The 16,902-nt window shown below is 46.5% G+C and overlaps 1 protein-coding gene across 1 annotated transcript in view; it reads left to right on the forward strand.

Annotated features, from left to right (window-relative positions):
• Positions 1 to 483: 483 nt before the first annotated feature.
• LOC147641016 (Transducin/WD40 repeat-like superfamily protein) overlaps positions 484 to 16,902 on the forward strand; it is a 56,484-nt gene continuing 40,065 nt past the window's right edge. The window contains exon 1 of the mRNA XM_086817358.1: positions 484 to 647. Coding sequence (XP_086673484.1) covers positions 552 to 647 — 96 coding nt within the window. The 5' untranslated portion in view covers positions 484 to 551. The remainder of the gene's footprint in view (positions 648 to 16,902) is intronic.

Here is a 16,902-nt window from a genome sequence, read left to right on the forward strand (position 1 = left end):
TTGGGAAGGCCAAATATCAATTAGGAGCATCACACTCATAAAAGAAGATGGGCACATCAAATCACACACAAGGAGAGAGAGACCTTTACACAATTTTTTTTGGGCCAACACACCAAATCACACACAAGGAGAGAGAGAGAGAGAGAGAGAGAGAGAGAGAGAGAGAGAGAGATCTTTATTATTACTTTTGCATGACATTGTGAGGAATGGGGCCCGGGGGAAATTGTTCAGTCAAAGCTCTTGAGGTGAATCGTCAAGAGTGGAGGTTTATTCTGTATTTTTTTTTGAAAATTGTTAAATTTGGTATAGTGATGTTTTGATTAACATTTATTTAAGTATGGTCATTGTTTATAATAAAAAGAGGGATCCTTGAGAGGAAAATTTTGGATTGGATTGGGTTGTAGATATGTTTTGATTAGCATTTATTGTTTTTATTGTTTGTATTTGCCATTAACCTAGTTATTATTAAAAACACTCTTTTGCAAAGGGCCTATATATAACCTCAACGCTCCTGTGTACACACCACGAACCAAAAAACTTGCAGGCTTGCAATGGAGGCGAACAACGATGAAGGTGGACAAGGTCTCCGATCGCTGAGCGAGCAGCTGGTGAACAGCATGGCCGTTGGCGCCGTCTTCAAAGATTATGTACGCACACACCCACACTGGACCCCTTGTCTGTAGACAGGCCCGCAAAAAAACGCATAATCAAGAAATTTGGCATTGTTTAAGGCCAACGAAAGATAAACCCACTCATGTTTAGGCTTTGGATTGTTTTTATCATCAAAATTTGGGCTTTGTATTGTAATAAAGTTACTAAACAAAGCATTTAAGCTCTTGATTAAGGTCAAATATACTGTACAGAGGAGCTGATACATGTTAACAAGTCAGTAGTTTCACACTAGGTGGCCTTTTAGCAACCCATCTGGGTCTCTTACATGTTAGGTGGCTTGCCCAGCGGTCATACAATGCTGGTTCATGATAGGGGCTCATCCCCCAGCGTCTCGTGGTCAGTGTCTTAAGATTTTACCCAACAAGTCAGGGTCTCTACACAACCGACTGCATTTAGTGTTGGACGGGCAGGTGGGTTATGGACAAGCTTGGTTGCTTGTCCATGAGCAACCACATGCTTTTTTAGTTGTAATGACCCTATAGTACTTGAATTTGAGAGGGGCATGGGGTGGGTAGCCGGCCGGCCATTAGATGAACTGGTATAGCCCCCTCAAAGTTCACAGTGGATGGTTGGGTATATAGGCACCTTGCCTAGTCCACCAATGCTTTATTGTCAAAGGGAGTTTGTCATTGAATGGGAATCAACAAGTGCTAGGTACTTGTGTAAATTAGCATTGTGTAAAGGCTTTAAATAAAGCGGTTCCAATGTGTGCGAACAATCGCTAGTGTGTATAAAGTCTTTTGTGTGGGAACATTCTTTTAGAAGGATATTATGTAAAGTGGTGATGTGTAGCAAAGTGACATCTATTAGGGACACTTGGCATCATATTTGACATATGGCATATGTGGTGGTAGCATATGCTTCATCTTTGCAAAGAGGATCTCTCCTATAAAAAGGACCTATCTTTGTAATGAATTTATGCTTTCCACTACTCTTGTACTCCCTCGATCCCGTTGCCCTTGTGCTGATTATCTTGTTGGTCATCATCTCTCTCTCTTCTCCCCACTAGTCGTGAGCTTGCTCTCTTGCATTGGTGTCATGTGCACAGTGGGTATCTACCGTGTGCTATATGCATGCAAGACTAGTTTCGAGGCTTGGGGAAGCTTGGAACTAGGCAGGCTGATTGACGAGCTGAGTTAGGGAAATACTAATGGGCAGGCACCCGAGTATGGACGGCCGGGCGCCCAAGTGTGGACGCCCGATGACCGGCCAAGAGCCTATAAAAGGGTGGCCAAGGTTAGTTATTGGGATATAGAGAGTCTCGCGAGTTTGTGAGAGCTCTATGGTCTTGGAGCCTGGATCTAGTGTAGACGTGCACCTGCTTTATGCAGCCGAGGCCGGCAGCAATCTCGAGGCCCGCGAGGGCAGCTTCGTGGCGGTATGGGACGTCGCGAGGAGGAGATTGGTCGGTACGTCAACCTAGTTAGCTTAGCTCGTGGCTCAGTGGGGACAGCCAAGATTGTGGGCTTGCCCACGGCTGTCATGGTTGGGAGGTGAGTCAGGCCTGCACCCCCTTGCTTGTTGTTGTTCGTTTGTTTGCAGGATTCGAGTTTCGAACCAAGATCGATCACGAGGGGATCCGTGGGGATTTGACAATTGGACACACTTCAACCCATCTAGGCAATAATTGGTATCAGAGCCCTTAGCTCTCCTTGCCATGCTACAGCTTGTGGAGTGTCACCTACCACCATTCAGAGCTCGCCGGCACGAGCGCCGTTGCTTTAGAGCTGGTTGCCACCATTTGCATACACTTTTTTTTTGACAAATTCAAAGTGTCTGTGTTGATATTGGGGGATTCTTGTTCATAAGGGGAAGATTTGTGAAGTTGAAGCATCCATAGGTGCTCTTGTACTTGTGCATATCTAGGCACTCCTGTTCTTGTGCAACACTCTTGGAGTCTCGTGTTAACTCATTCAAGTATACACCTTGTTTTTGGTAAATCCCAGTGCCTTGTGTGCACACTTACATACCTCTCTCTTTCTCTTTTTTTCCTAAGAGCTCACATCAAGGGGAGCTTTCTTGTTCCTAGTTCCCTCTCCAGCTTTGGGAAATATCGTACTGCAAGGGATGTTGCAAAGAGCTGTTTGCCACAACTTTCCGGGTTTGGTGGGTTCGCGACAACTGAAGATCGTCGGCTTGATGGTCCCGACTATTCATTATGGAGCTTCACGATGAAGAGTGCTAATAGCAAGGGGGCTATGGGAGATTGTCATGGGGCAAGAACCTTGTCCTGTAGCACCAACTCTTGGCACCTCCTCGGGAGCATGAAGGGGGACTCAAACTGTGGCACAAGTTGTTTTAGGCATTTTAGCATGGACGCTTGGACCCACTGAAGATCAAAGACGGTGGGATGTCCATGATGCTCAAGCAATGGCCATGATTGCTCTTTAAGTCAAGTTGTTCCTCACATCTGATCCTGCAGCTCTGCAAGGGCTACCTGGGTGGTCCTTGAGACCATGTTTCAATCGCGTAATGAAGCGTGAGTCATGCACCTGATGTCATGTGCATGCACATGGGCATGGCTAATCCTTGGCTAATACCAGATAAAACATCTGGTTTTGGAGCAGTAGCAAGTATCACATGCATGAAAGGCATGGTGTGTGGAACAGGACCTTGTCGGCCAACATATTTGAGCATCTATAGATTTATGTGTGTCCATGGAACTGGCCAACAGTAGGTCAGTCAACTTATTATCCTTTTCAGGTCTATAAAAGGCATCTGTTGGCTCATAGTAGATCATCTGACTCTCTACAGGAGTTGGGTCACAGTGGCATAGGTGGGATAGGGTTTCCACCTTTTTGAGGCATGCCTATGGCTACCAAAAATAATGTACCTTTTTGTACTATATGATTATACTGAACATACAACCATCCCTCTCGTTCTATTCTCTGTCTATGTTGATTGTTCTTGCATCAAGTGTTCCTATGCAGTACTTAGAGCTGAAAGAAGACTACTCAGAGCTTCCGCACGTTATAGTGGTATTAGAGCATTAGGCTCAGCTATGCCCCGGCTTCCTCTCACTCCGGTTGGGTGTTACCAATGCATTTTGGTGGACTGTTTTGATGCTGCCCAGCTGTCATGTGCACACTAGGGGCAGGCAGATTGGCGAGCTAGAGTGTGATATGTTGTGGGCGGACATGTGCTTTTTGGTCCGCTATTGATAGCGTGTGCTCTTTGGGCGTTCCTTTCCTATTTATTGGGGGGAGGGGTACCAGTTGGGCACACACCGACGGATGGAGCACATGAGTGCAGAGTGCGTGGAGCAGGATCACCATCGCGCAAGAGGCCGTCGTCCTTGGGGGACAACCCTGGGTGGTAGAGGACACCGGACGAGGACGATGGTAGGGCACTCACGAGAGCATGATGCTCGAGCTCGTGGCTCGGTGGGGACGACCAAGATTGTGAGCCTCCTCGCTCACGGCTGTCGTGGTTGGGTGGCGAGTTTTCCATTGTTAAGCTTTGTGAAGTTGGCTGTAAGTGTGTGAGAGAGGTGTTGATGACGACTGTAGGGTTGAGGCATGCAGGCGTGGTTGAATGTGTGCTTTTGAATATGGGAAGGATTTCCCATAGGCTTAGCCCAAGGTTGCCTGGCTGCCATGTGCAGGCCAGCCAAGTAGGGCTGCTGTGTACAGGCGCCATAGGCTAGCCCTAAGGCTGGTGAGAGGCTGCAGTGAAATCCCACAGGGTTATTGTGTGCAGACAGTAGCCACAGGGGTGCTGAATAGGGGTCACCCACAGCAAAGCAAGGCCAGCATGGCGAGGAAGCGCAGCATAGAGAGAAGAAAAGTATGCTATCGCATACTCGCTACTGTACAAGCAGGCAAGGATCCACGTGCAGGCCACCAGACAGCCACAGGAAAGCGAGGTAGGCGGCAGCACAGCAGCACAAGAAAAGCGGCAGCCAGAGCACGTGGAGGACAAGAAAAGCGGCAGCCAGAAAAAAGCTGGCCAAGAAAACAAAAAAAGGGGGAAGCATGGGAAAAGAGGGCATCTTTTTTTCAGGTTCGTTAAAAAATAAAATAAAATCGATGTTTGCTATATAAAAAAAAAGAGCCAAGATTAGGAAGCTGTTTTTTTAAAAGAAATAGGTATGGTTTTTTTTAATGCAAAAAAAACACACCTACCTTCCCGAAGCCGATAGCGTGCGTGGGGGTCCCTTACTTGGTCGCCTGTGCTGCGAACGTGGGAAGGACTGTCGATGGCACTTGTGAAGGGCTGTTGGAGTAGACCAGGTCTGTCGACAGTTGCAGGGATTGTCGGGGCTCAATGGGGCTTGTGGCAGCCCACATGGGGACTGTACCTTGTTGATGGGCACCCCTTTGGGGTGAGGAAGCCCAAGTTTACATGTTGGGATTCATTGTTCTTTCTATTTGCTACTTCCCTTAGTGCTAGGCTTCATTATGGCTAAGTCTGCCCTGCATCTCTGGAGGTTTGATAGAAACTTAGTACACAGGGCTTTGTGTGAATATATGCTCGTGTGTGTGTGGAGTGCATGTGTGAGAGCATATCTTGATACAGAGTTGTACACCCACTATTTGTCATGTCCACAGTGTGTATCTACCATATGCTACACGCACACAAGACTAGCTTTGAGGTTTGAGGAAGCTTGGAGCTAGGCAAGCTGATTGGCGAGCTGAGTTAGGGATAGACTAACAGGCGAGCACCCAAGTATGGCAGGCGGGCGCCCAAGTGTGGACGCCCGATGACCGGCCAAGAGCCTATAAAAGGGTGGCCAAGGTTAGTCATTAGTCATATAGAGTCTCGCATGTCTTTGTGAGAGCTCTATGGTCAGGAGCCTGGATCTAGTGCAGACGTGCACATGCTTCATGCAGCCGAGGCCGGCAGCAGTCTTGAGGCCTGCAAGGGTAGCTTTGTGGCGGTATGGGACGTCACGAGGTAGAGATTGGTCGGTACGTCCATCTAGTTAGCTTAGCTCGTGGCTCGGTGGGGACAGCCAAGACTTGTGGGCTTGCCCACGGCTGTCAAGGTTGGGAGGTGAGTCAGGCCTGCAGCCTCGTCATGTTTGTTTGGTTTGTTTGGAGGTTTCGAGTCTTGTACTAGGAGCGTTCTACCGCGAAGAAGATTGTGGTCTAGTATGGGTTGTTTGCTTTGCAAAGAAGAGGAAAGATGTGTTTTGTAACTGTATGAACAGTTATGAGAGAGAGAACGAAAAAGCCAGTCGGCTATTGTTTATAAGTAAGAGAGAGAGAGAGAGAGAGAGAGAGAGAGAGAGAGAGAGAGAGAGAGAGAGAGAGAGAGAGAGAGAGAGAGAGAAAAGTAGCGCAGCCTTATGCGCATAGGAAAAAGCCACACGAAAACTGTGCCTAGTCGCAAGTGACTGGCCGGGTGTAGTTCTGTGGACAAGCGCATGTAGGCCATATGTAGGCAGTCGGGCTGCTTTATTTTTGTGCAACCAGGTGCACGTGATTCCTTGTGTGTGCAGGCGCAGGCGCAGGTGCCATGTGGTTGTGCAGGCGGCTAGGTACGCTAAGCGGGCAACTACACAGCCAGGTGGTATTCGGGCTGTGTGCGAAGGCACGTGCGCAGGTGGTCCACGCAGGCCGATGGGCGATAATTATAGGCGGGCGCTAATTTCAGGCAGGTGGCAGAGGAAAAAAAGGAAGCAAAAGCGAATAGCAAACGCGTGGAGTTTTTAGCTTTTGTTTTTTATTAAAAAACCCACGCCTAGTTATCCTTGCGTTTAAAACAGAATATATATATATATACACACATATATATATACACACACACACACACATATATATATATATATGTATGTATACATACAGGCAGTTACCTCAGGAGAAGCTGGAGAGAGGCCCGACAAGGATCCGGGGTAGAGATAGGCTCAACATTGACATTGACTCAGCTATTCCTCCGGAGTGACTGACTCCTATTCCAGACCTGAACCCCCTAGTGCAGAACTCCATCTCTTTGTTGACCACTACCTTATCTACTCTTTTGAGTATGGATACCTTGGCATCTGCTTTAGGCCCCAATATTACTCTAGAACAGTTCGGGGGCGAGCAAAAGCAGCGTACCAAGGAGATAGTGTACACTTGGCTACATAAGTGGCAAGTCCATTTTCAGTTCCATCCATATGACGATGGGAAAAAGATCCAATTAGCAGTAGGTTTCCTCTCAGGCAAAGCTTTGCTTTGGTGGAAGGTACTCAACCCTAAACCAACGACGTGGGCACAGTTCGAAGACGTCTTCAAGAAAGAATTCCTCAAGAAAGAGGATGACTTATGATGTTGCCCGGTTTACTACTTTGACCATGACCTCGCAGAACCTCACTTATGAGGTCTATCTTCGGAAATTTAGGGACTTGCAGATGAAAGCTACGAAGATGGATTCCACAACTCTTTTGGGTTTCTTCGTAGCCGGTTTACCCGACTTATACCGTTTACAGGTTAAAAACAACAAATGCAAAACTTTGGACGAAGCCATTCATTCCGCTCGTATCTATGATGATACAATGGTCTCTTCCAAGTCTAAACCCGTTATCGAACATGGGAACAAGCACAAAAGAAAGTTCTCCGTACCAATGGCTAGCGCTGTCACCAATTGGCCGACCATTTGGTCCATTTCCAGTTTTTGCGTCTCGTTCACTTGAGGCCAGGCCGGTGTCTCATGTGAAGAGGCCAGTATTTTGCTGACATGGACGGGAGCCAGACTGGTGCCACCCGTGTGTTAGCAGGATGGTGTCGTATGGACGGGAGCCAGACCAGTGCCACCCGTGTATGACCTGGACTGTGTTCGATCCATGGGACTGTCACGCCATGGAAGAGCTAGTATTCGTGCCGTGTTTTACCTATGGGACTGTCACACCATAGGGAAACTCGTGCCTGGAACTGTGTCTTACCTATGGGACTGTCACTCCATAGGAAGACCAGGTTTTTTTATGTTTTTATGTCGTGCCAGTTTTGTGCCGACAGATATTTTGTACATGTTCCATGAACGGGAGATATGTCCATGTTACTATTTGCACATGCACACATGATTTGCATGCTTGAAACTGTTTTCGCATGACATGTATTCGTGTGTTTGCCTGCTTGACGTGTTACTTACTGAGCGGGGACGCCTGCCAGTGAGTCATGAAGTCTGCTCTGTATTCTGACGAGTTTTAGTGCATGTGAACAGGTGGTAAGTATGTCGCACTTGTTGTTTTAATGTTTTAAATTCTAACCCTTTAATTTATAAGGTTAGGTGTTCACATTTATTTAAAAGTGGGCACCCCCTTTGGGCACCCACTTAGGGGCCAAGGTGGGGAGCCCCACTTTTAAGTGAGTGTGGGGGTGGGCATGGTCACCTACCCACACTAGCCCCCCACATGCATGTGGCTCGTGAAGTGGGCAAGAAACCAAGGGAGTTGGCACTTGCCTATCTCCTTCGCAAAGGTGATATCAAAGAGGGGGATGACGGAGAGCTGAAATTCAGAAATCCACCTCGTTTGAAGCATGGAGATCCCGCATCCCAGAGGCTGAAATCTTTTATGCAAAAGGAAGAGGTGACTGTCACCTCTCGACATGCATCTTCTCCCCAAGGCACTAAGCCTGACAGATATATGTATGCCAGTGCTCATGGAGGGCACGAAAGTCACATGCATGCAAGACATGTATCTCATGGTGACAGGTCTACTTCCAGAAAAATTTTGCCTTCTGAGTTGTCTCATGGAGAGACCATGCCATATGCAGGTAAGTCACATGCATCTGAGCTTCGAGTTCGTGGAGCACATGCCACCGTGCCCCATGAAGCTTCTATGACGGCCCATGGAGCCCATGCAGACAGGGCTACCCCGTTGGATAAGGGGAAAAGAAAAAGAGAAGACTATGAGCCTCATGCCAGGAAGCTCAAGGAATTCAAAGCAGGTGATAAATCTGTCAAATTTGATGTCTTTCATGGTGAACATGATGCTTCTAAGGTGTTAGCGTTTGTGGCACAGTTCGACATTGCTTTTAGCGATGAGGACTTTACAGAAAAGTCAAAGGTGCGCCATGCTAGCATGTTTTTTGAAAGGGACTGCTGCCCATTGGTGGATCACTGAAAAGATCACCAAGGATCCCATCTCTACTTGGAAGGAATTCAAAGATAGATTTTATGCTCAGTTCTTGCCACCCAATGTAGAGCAAACTCTCACTCAAAAGTGGGACAGGCTGGAACAAAAAGATAATGAGAGTGTGCAACAGTATGTTAACAAATTCTGGAAAGTGTTGCTGGAAGTGACTCCCTTCATGCAAATCACAGAGGATGAAAGAAAGAGGAAGTTTCGTTCTGGATTGCAACCAGCTTATAGATCGGGTATTGAATTGCACCCAAAACATACGTTGCAACAACTCACAGCTTCTGCCCTTGCTACGGAGCAATTGGTGCTCAAGATTAAGCAGGATCAAGGAGGTTCCAAGGGCAAGGACAAGGCTTTCCCAAATCAGCAAAAGGGTGGACAGCCACCTAAAAAGAACTTTCGGGAGCCTTACAAGGGTGGTAAAGCTGAAAATAACACATCCAAAGAACAGGGCCCAAGAAAGAACAAATTTGGATTAACCTCGGAGCAAAGAGAGCAATATGCTAAAGATGGAAAATGCTTTTCTTGTGGTAGCAAAGACCACATGTTCCGACAATGCCCAGATCGCAAATCAAAGCACGAGGACAAGCACACCAAAGCAAATGTTCATGCAGTTCCTGATGTGCAAGGAAATACAGGTCATGATGCAAAAGAGCGTATGGTTTGCAAGGCTTGGGGGCAAATCAAGGATCAGCCCGCACTCTTCATGTTTGATGACTGTGCAACTGACAATTTCATCTCTATGCAAATGGCAGCTGCATTGGGTATTGAGGTTGAAAACATGGGACCTCAGATTGAAGCCGAAGTGGCATTTATTGGTAAAGAGGTGCAGGTTACCCCTTTGATTGGGAAGTTGCGCATCCATATACAGGGCTATCTTGATAATGAGCATTTCCTAGTTGCTCCTCTGAATGGATGTGATGTATTGTTGGGCAAGCCGTGGCATCATAGGCTTGAGCCCCGCAAAGACTACAAGTCCAATATGATTTCTGTTATGCATAAAGGCCGCATGCACTTTATTGATGCTGGCAAAGAAGGGGATTCCATCCCAGTTGTATCATACATCCAAATTAATAAAGCAATGAAAAAGAGTCTTTCAGCGTACTTGGTTTTTGTGCGTGATAGTCTTGTGCCAAATTATCAAAATGTGGATGCTATGTCTAATGATAGGCTGAATTTTCTTAATGCATTCAACGACTGTTTTGCTGACTCATTGCCAGGTGAATTACCTCCCCAAAGACCTGAAGATCACCGCATAGATCTTGTGCCAAGTAGTTCTCCACCTAACAAACCCGCATACCGAGTGAGTGCTGTACAACAAGAAGAAATTATGAAGCAGGTAAACGAGCTTTTAGAGAAAGGTTTGGTTCAGCCCAGTTCCTCACCTTACTGCTCTCCTGTGCTTCTTGTTCAAAAGAAGGACGGATCATTCCGTATGTGTGTAGACTATAGAGCTTTGAACAAGCTTACCATCAAGAACAGATTTCCTATTCCACATATTGATGATATCTTGGATAAGCTTGATGGTTCGGCTTGCTTTAGCAGACTTGATTTGAAGAGTGGTTATCACCAGATACGCGTGGTGCCACAAGATGTCCATAAGACTGCATTCAGGACAGCCTTCGGATTATATGAATTCTTGGTAATGCCTTTTGGTCTCACCAATGCTCCTGCTACTTTTAATCGTATGATGGATAGGATATTCCGACCCCATCGCAAGTTTACAGGAGTCTTCTTTGATGATATCTTGGTTTTCTCCAAGAATGAGCTGGAACACAGAACTCATTTGGTCACAGTGTTCGAAGAGTTGCGGAAGCATAAACTTTTCGTCAATGCCAAGAAAAGTGAGTTTTTCCTTTCAGAGATTCATTATCTGGGACATATTGTATCCAAGGATGGAGTTACAATGGATCCTGCAAAGATAGAGACCATTCGGAATTGGCCCGAATTGCAAAACGTACATCAAGTACGTAGTTTTCTGGGATTATGTTCGTACTACAGGCGTTTCATAAGGCATTTTGCTATGATTGCCACTCCTCTACATGATCTCACGAAGAAGAAAACTGCTTTCAAATGGACTTCAAAGGAACAGGATGCTTTCTTGCAGCTCAAGCATGCGATCATATGTGGTCCAGTATTGATTGTTCCTGACTTGCACAAGCCATTCGTGGTTGAATGTGATGCTTGTGGTGATTGCATAGGAGCTGTCCTAAATCAAGAAGGGCATGCAGTTGCATACGAGAGCCGTCGATTGCATGCTGCTGAGCTTCATATGGATATCTATGAGAAAGAGCTCTTGGCTGTAATTCACGCCTTAAAGATTTGGAAACACTACCTTCTTGGGGCTGAATTTGTAGTCAAGACAGATCATCAAAGCTTGAGATACTTTCTATCTCAAACCAAGCTTTCAGAGTAGCAGATGAGAATGGCAAATTTTCTTTCCATGTTTCATTTTCAGATTGTGCATACCCCAGGAAAGAAAAATGTGGTGGCCGATGCATTATCTAGGAGGCCTTATGTTGCTGCAGTCTCAGTGGCCTCTCATGGAGATCTATCTGCTATGAGAGATTTGTATCATTTGGATGCTGATTTTTGCCATATATGGACTGATTTGATGGCTGGTCATTCACATGCCTCTTATGTTATCAACGAGGGTTATCTTATGAAGGATAATTGCCTATGTGTGGTGAAGGATTTGCGTCCAAAGGTTATGGACGAATGTCACGCTCCACCATATGCTGGTCATCGAGGTATTATGCCTACTACTCGCATGATTCAGAGGTATTTCTTTTGGCCAAGCATGCGTAAAGACATTGAGGCTTATGTGCGTGCATGTATCACTTGCCAAAAGGTGAAATTTGATAGGCAAAAGCCTCCAGGTTTGCTTCAGCCATTGCCTATTCCCTCGCAACCTTGGGCAAGTATCACGATGGATTTTATTATGGATTTGCCCAGATCCCAGCATGAGAATGATGCTATTTGGACTATTGTGGACAGGTTTAGCAAGCAAGCTCACTTCTTGCCCATCAAGAAAACCATTAAAGCTGATCATATGGTAAAGCTTTTTCTTGCTAATATTTTCAAGCATCATGGTATGCCTAAATCCATTGTTGGGGATAGAGATCCCAGGACTACAAGCCTATTTTGGAGGGCTTTGTTTGATAATATGGGTACTAAGCTTGAGTTTTCATCAGCTTATCATCCCCAAACGGATGGCCAAAGTGAAGCTGCAAATTCAGCCGTGTTGGATTTGTTGAAGTGTTATGTGGCAGATCAAAAGAGTGCACGGGAGAAGTATCTTCCACTTGTTGAGTTTGCCTACAACAATACGATCCATGCTTCCACAGGAAAAGCTCCGTTTGAGATTATTTACGGCAGAGTGGTCTTGCCACCCATCCTTCGAACAAAGGATGAGATATTTGCAGCTGATGAATATGTTCGTGACTTGGATGTTGCCTTTGGTCAGGTGCGGACAGCCATTGCAAGATCTCAGGATAAGCATAAAATGGCTGCTGACAAGCATAGAAGGGACATGGAAGTCAAAGAAGGTGATTGGGTATTGCTGAAATTTGAGAAGGCTAGGCTTCGGAAGAGGCCAGGACGAGAAGGATCATATCCTAAGCTTTCTCCTCGCTATTATGGACCCTTCAAGGTGATTCAAAAGATCAATGAAGTGTCCTACAGGCTTGCTTTACCTAGTCATTGGAAGATTCACAATGCTTTTCATGTGAGTCTATTTCGGAAATATGTGGGGCGAGATCCTGATGAGCCTGTCACAGAAGATCCGCCAGAGATTGAAGAGCTTGAGGAGATCCTCCAGCCAGAACAGATTGTTTTTCACAAGGAGAGAAAGCTACCTACAGGAAAGCTTTCCAGGAGATACCTTGTGAAGTTTAAGAATTATTTGCCTATTGATGCCAAGTGGGTAAATGAGGATTATTTTGTAGATTATCCGCAATTGTTGCAGGCATATCTTGAGGCTTTTCAGTTGAGGTCAACTCTTTAGAAGCCCGAGGGGATGTCACCAATTGGCCGACCATTTGGTCCATCTCCAGTTTTTGCGTCTCGTTCACTTGAGGCCAGGCCGGTGTCTCATGTGAAGAGGCCAGTATTTTGCTGACATGGACGGGAGCCAGACTGGTGCCACCCGTGTGTTAGCAGGATGGTGTCGTATGGACGGGAGCCAGACCAGTGCCACCCGTGTATGACCTGGACTGTGTTCGATCCATGGGACTGTCACGCCATGGAAGAGCCAGTATTCGTGCCGTGTTTTACCTATGGGACTGTCACACCATAGGGAAACTCGTGCCTGGAACTGTGTCTTACCTATGGGATTGTCACTCCATAGGAAGACCAGGTTTTTTTATGTTTTTATGTCATGCCAGTTTTGTGCCGACAGATATTTTGTACATGTTCCATGAACGGGAGATATGTCCATGTTACTATTTGCACATGCACACATGATTTGCATGCTTGAAACTGTTTTCGCATGACATGTATTCGTGTGTTTGCCTGCTTGACGTGTTACTTACTGAGCGGGGACGCCTGCCAGTGAGTCGTGAAGTCTGCTCTGTATTCTGACGAGTTTTAGTGCATGTGAACAGGTGGTAAGTATGTCACACTTGTTGTTTTAATGTTTTAAATTCTAACCCTTTAATTTATAAGGTTAGGTGTTCACATTTATTTAAAAGTGGGCACCCCCTTTGGGCACCCACTTAGGGGCCAAGGTGGGGAGCCCCACTTTTAAGTGAGTGTGGGGGTGGGCATGGTCACCTACCCACACTAGCCCCCCACATGCATGCGTGGAAATCTTGAGTTGTATCTTCACTTTAAGTTTATTAAAAAAAGGGCTCTCTTCAAGCGTAGAATCCATCGCTTCTATCTGGCGCATGTTCATCAACCGGCGATCATCTTCCCTTGCATCTGTTTTTCCCCAGGCGGCTGGCTGCAATTGCTTCTGTACCCTCTGTACTGCAGGCTGTACTTTCTGTACTGCAGGCTGTGTACCTTCTGTACTGCAGGCTGTGTGCAACTTCTCTCCCTCAAGCTGACGGCGGCGCTCACAGTTCTACAGGCTGCTGCGTACCTTCTCTCAACAAGGCATCTACACCATCTCTCAGGCGACTGTTGTCCCTTCAGCAGGTGGTTGCATATATACAGGCTGCGCTGCCTTTCACTCCTGCACACAGTCGTGGGCCTCCATCTACAGGCGGCTGCCCACCATCTACAGTTCACTACTGTGCGCCTGTTTTCAGCCAGCAAATCCCTTTCCTCTTGCAAACAACAGTGGGTGAATGCTCTCTTCATAGCAGGTTGCTCCTCCACACAGCAGCGAGGTCTCTATCCTTCTTGCAAGTGGATACTTCTTCTCTCACAGCAGGCGGCTGTACCCTTCGTGGTGGTGCTTGTCTTGTTAGTTCTACACGAGGCAACTCTTTCCTCAACAAGGGTGGTTTCATATTCTATGCAAACACCACAAGTTTTGGTCTCCTATCAACCATCTACAAGTAAGTGATTTTCAGATTTGAGTAAAGCATTTAATGTTTAAATCTGATAAGGGATTCATCCCTCTTCGGCCAACACCCGTTCGGTGCCGGGTTGTCCAAGCTATATTGGCAAACCTCGGTCCAAAGGTGCTGAGATCGGGAGAGCCAGGCGTTAGTACGAGAGCGCCTGTTTGTGTGTGGTCTCGGAACACTAGTGAGGCGCTCTCCGCGGAGTCCAGTGAAAGCACAGGACCGTAGCGATTGGACCACACTAATGGTCGTTCTGCTTCGAGCTTCTACATCGAAATTCGAGCCTATTTGTTTGGTACTGTTTTCATATGTACATGGACATTATCTGGTTCTTGGAACCCATGGAGCATTGTATTTATTAAATACTCCCAATAAATATATCATATATTGAGGGGGGGGTCGGCCCGTTCCGGCCCCAGTGCTGGTGTCCATCTTTTCATTTCATTTCATTTAATTTCAAGTTGTTTTAAGTTGTCCATTTCAAATTTGTGGTTTTAAAGTTGTGCTATTAAGCGTGTGGGTGTCCAACGGAGTCTTTCCCACTTGACGGGATCGGTTTCAAGCACTATTGAAGGAAAGTCTTTGGACCAACGTTCGAAGAATTCAACTTCGACACCAGCGAAGAAGAAGCGTCTCCTTGAGGCTTTGAAGCTCAAGAAGGAGGGACGTTGCTTCATCTGCAAAGAAAAAGGACATATGTAACGAGTGCCTGAAGCAAAAGGGTGCAAAGACCAACACAGGACCCAAGCCAAAGGTAGCAGACCAGTTGTCTTTGACAGATATGTCAGTTACTGTACTTTCTCTCCCTAGTACATGTTCTGATTGTCTGTTCACCTCTAAAGTTTTTGGCTTGCATGATCTTCTCCGAGTTTATGGAGAAGTAAATGGCCTTAGAATCCACATTTTTCTAGACCCTGGCAGCTCACACAACTTTGTTAATTACAAACTTGTGCAGAAATTGGGCTTGACACAACACCCAGCGATCATACCTATGAGGTATGCCTACCTGCGGGTCGGCAAGTATGGGATCGAAAGGTGGAGATGCTACCGATCTGGATTCAAGACTACAAAGATACTCTGGAATGCTATATTATGCATCTAGAACATGTAGACTTGTTATTAGAGGGGGTTCTTTTCTCAGCAGCGGCATGTTCATGAGTTGCTTGAGGCCTTTGGGATGGAGAACTGCAAGCCTATCACGTGGTCGATGGACCCGAACACGAAGCTTACAATGAATGATCCTTGTGAGCCAGTTGATGCCTCTCTATACCGGAAGCTGGTTGGTTCATTGATTTGGTTGCTAAACACCAGATTGGACTTGAGCTTTTCTATGGTCCTGTTGAGCTTATTCATGCAGACGCTGTTGAAGTCTCATTGGGACGCAGGATTGTGGATCTTGCGGTATCTGCATGGTACGAAGGATCTTGGACTCTTTTACATAGGAGGGGGATTGATGGATGGAGTCAGACTCCAAGGTTAGAGTGACTCAGATTGTTGAGGAGATCCAGACACGAGGAGATCCACATGAGGCTACAGTTTTTCCCTCGGCTCAGAGCGGTTTCATTGAGCAGTAAGAGGCAACCAACTATTGCCTTGTCATTGACAGAGGCGGAGTACTGGGCTGCTTGTGCTGCTGCTTGCGAGGTTGTGTGGCTGCGGAGGTTGCTTGGCGAGATTGGGTTTCCAGAGAAGGAGCCCACACTCATCCAGTGCGATAACGAGAGCTGTATAGCTATTGCTCGGAGCTTAGTCTTCCATGCTTGGTCCAAGCACATAGAGATACGATGTCACTTTGTTCGTGGAAGATCTTGGCTGTTGACATCTTGCTTCTTTATTGTTCGACAGAGGACAATCGGACCTCTTCACGAAGTCTCTACCTTAGGCTATGCTCCGGTGGCACTCTAGCTCACTGGGGTTGGTTCCACATCCAGGAGTTGAGAGGGGGTGTTAGCAGTCATCTCCTGTCTTTATATTTACACCAGGGCCTCTGTTGTGGGTGTGCCTGCCCGATTTAGGTGGTTTCTCATTTTTCCTCACTTTTCATATTCTTTCCTAATTTTTCCTTGGTGTGGAGGGCTGTACGACTGCTCTGCTGCCCCCGGCTTTCCCCTGTATGCTGGCCGACTGTCTAGTGTTGGCCGACAGGTGTCTGGTGCTGGCCGACTGGAGGGAGCTGGTCGTGGGTAGTTGTAGATGCTGTCGGCTGTTTTCAGTAGGCCGACTGGCTGCCCTAGGGCCATATAAATGGTCCCTTGCCCCCCACACTCTACATATTGTATTCCGGGATTTTCTTGTGTATATAGTAGAGTTATACACGTCTCTCTCTCTCTCTCTGTCTCTCTCTCTCTCTCTCTGTCTCTGTCTCTCTCTCTCTCTCATTTTTGTGTTTTTTTGCTGTGCACTTGCTCTAGGTGTTTTCAGATTTTGTCTTCATTTCCGCTGCATATTTTTGACAAGCACTTGTTTCTGCAGTCTTTCATCTTTGATCATGGACGGCGTCTCTGGCTTCTTGGAGTTCACTTAGCATCCGGTGCCGAGAGGGGGTGTTAGACGTCATCCCCTTGTTGTTGACTTCCTGTTTGGTGTTCTATTTTAGCCTCTAGGGCTGACCATGTTAGCTAGAGGGGCTGGTTACCCCTCATATATGTT

The sequence above is a fragment of the Cibotium barometz genome, chromosome 2 (assembly GCF_041138505.1).
Source record: "Cibotium barometz isolate CiBa-2024 chromosome 2, ASM4113850v1, whole genome shotgun sequence".
Lineage (NCBI taxonomy): Eukaryota > Viridiplantae > Streptophyta > Polypodiopsida > Cyatheales > Cibotiaceae > Cibotium > Cibotium barometz.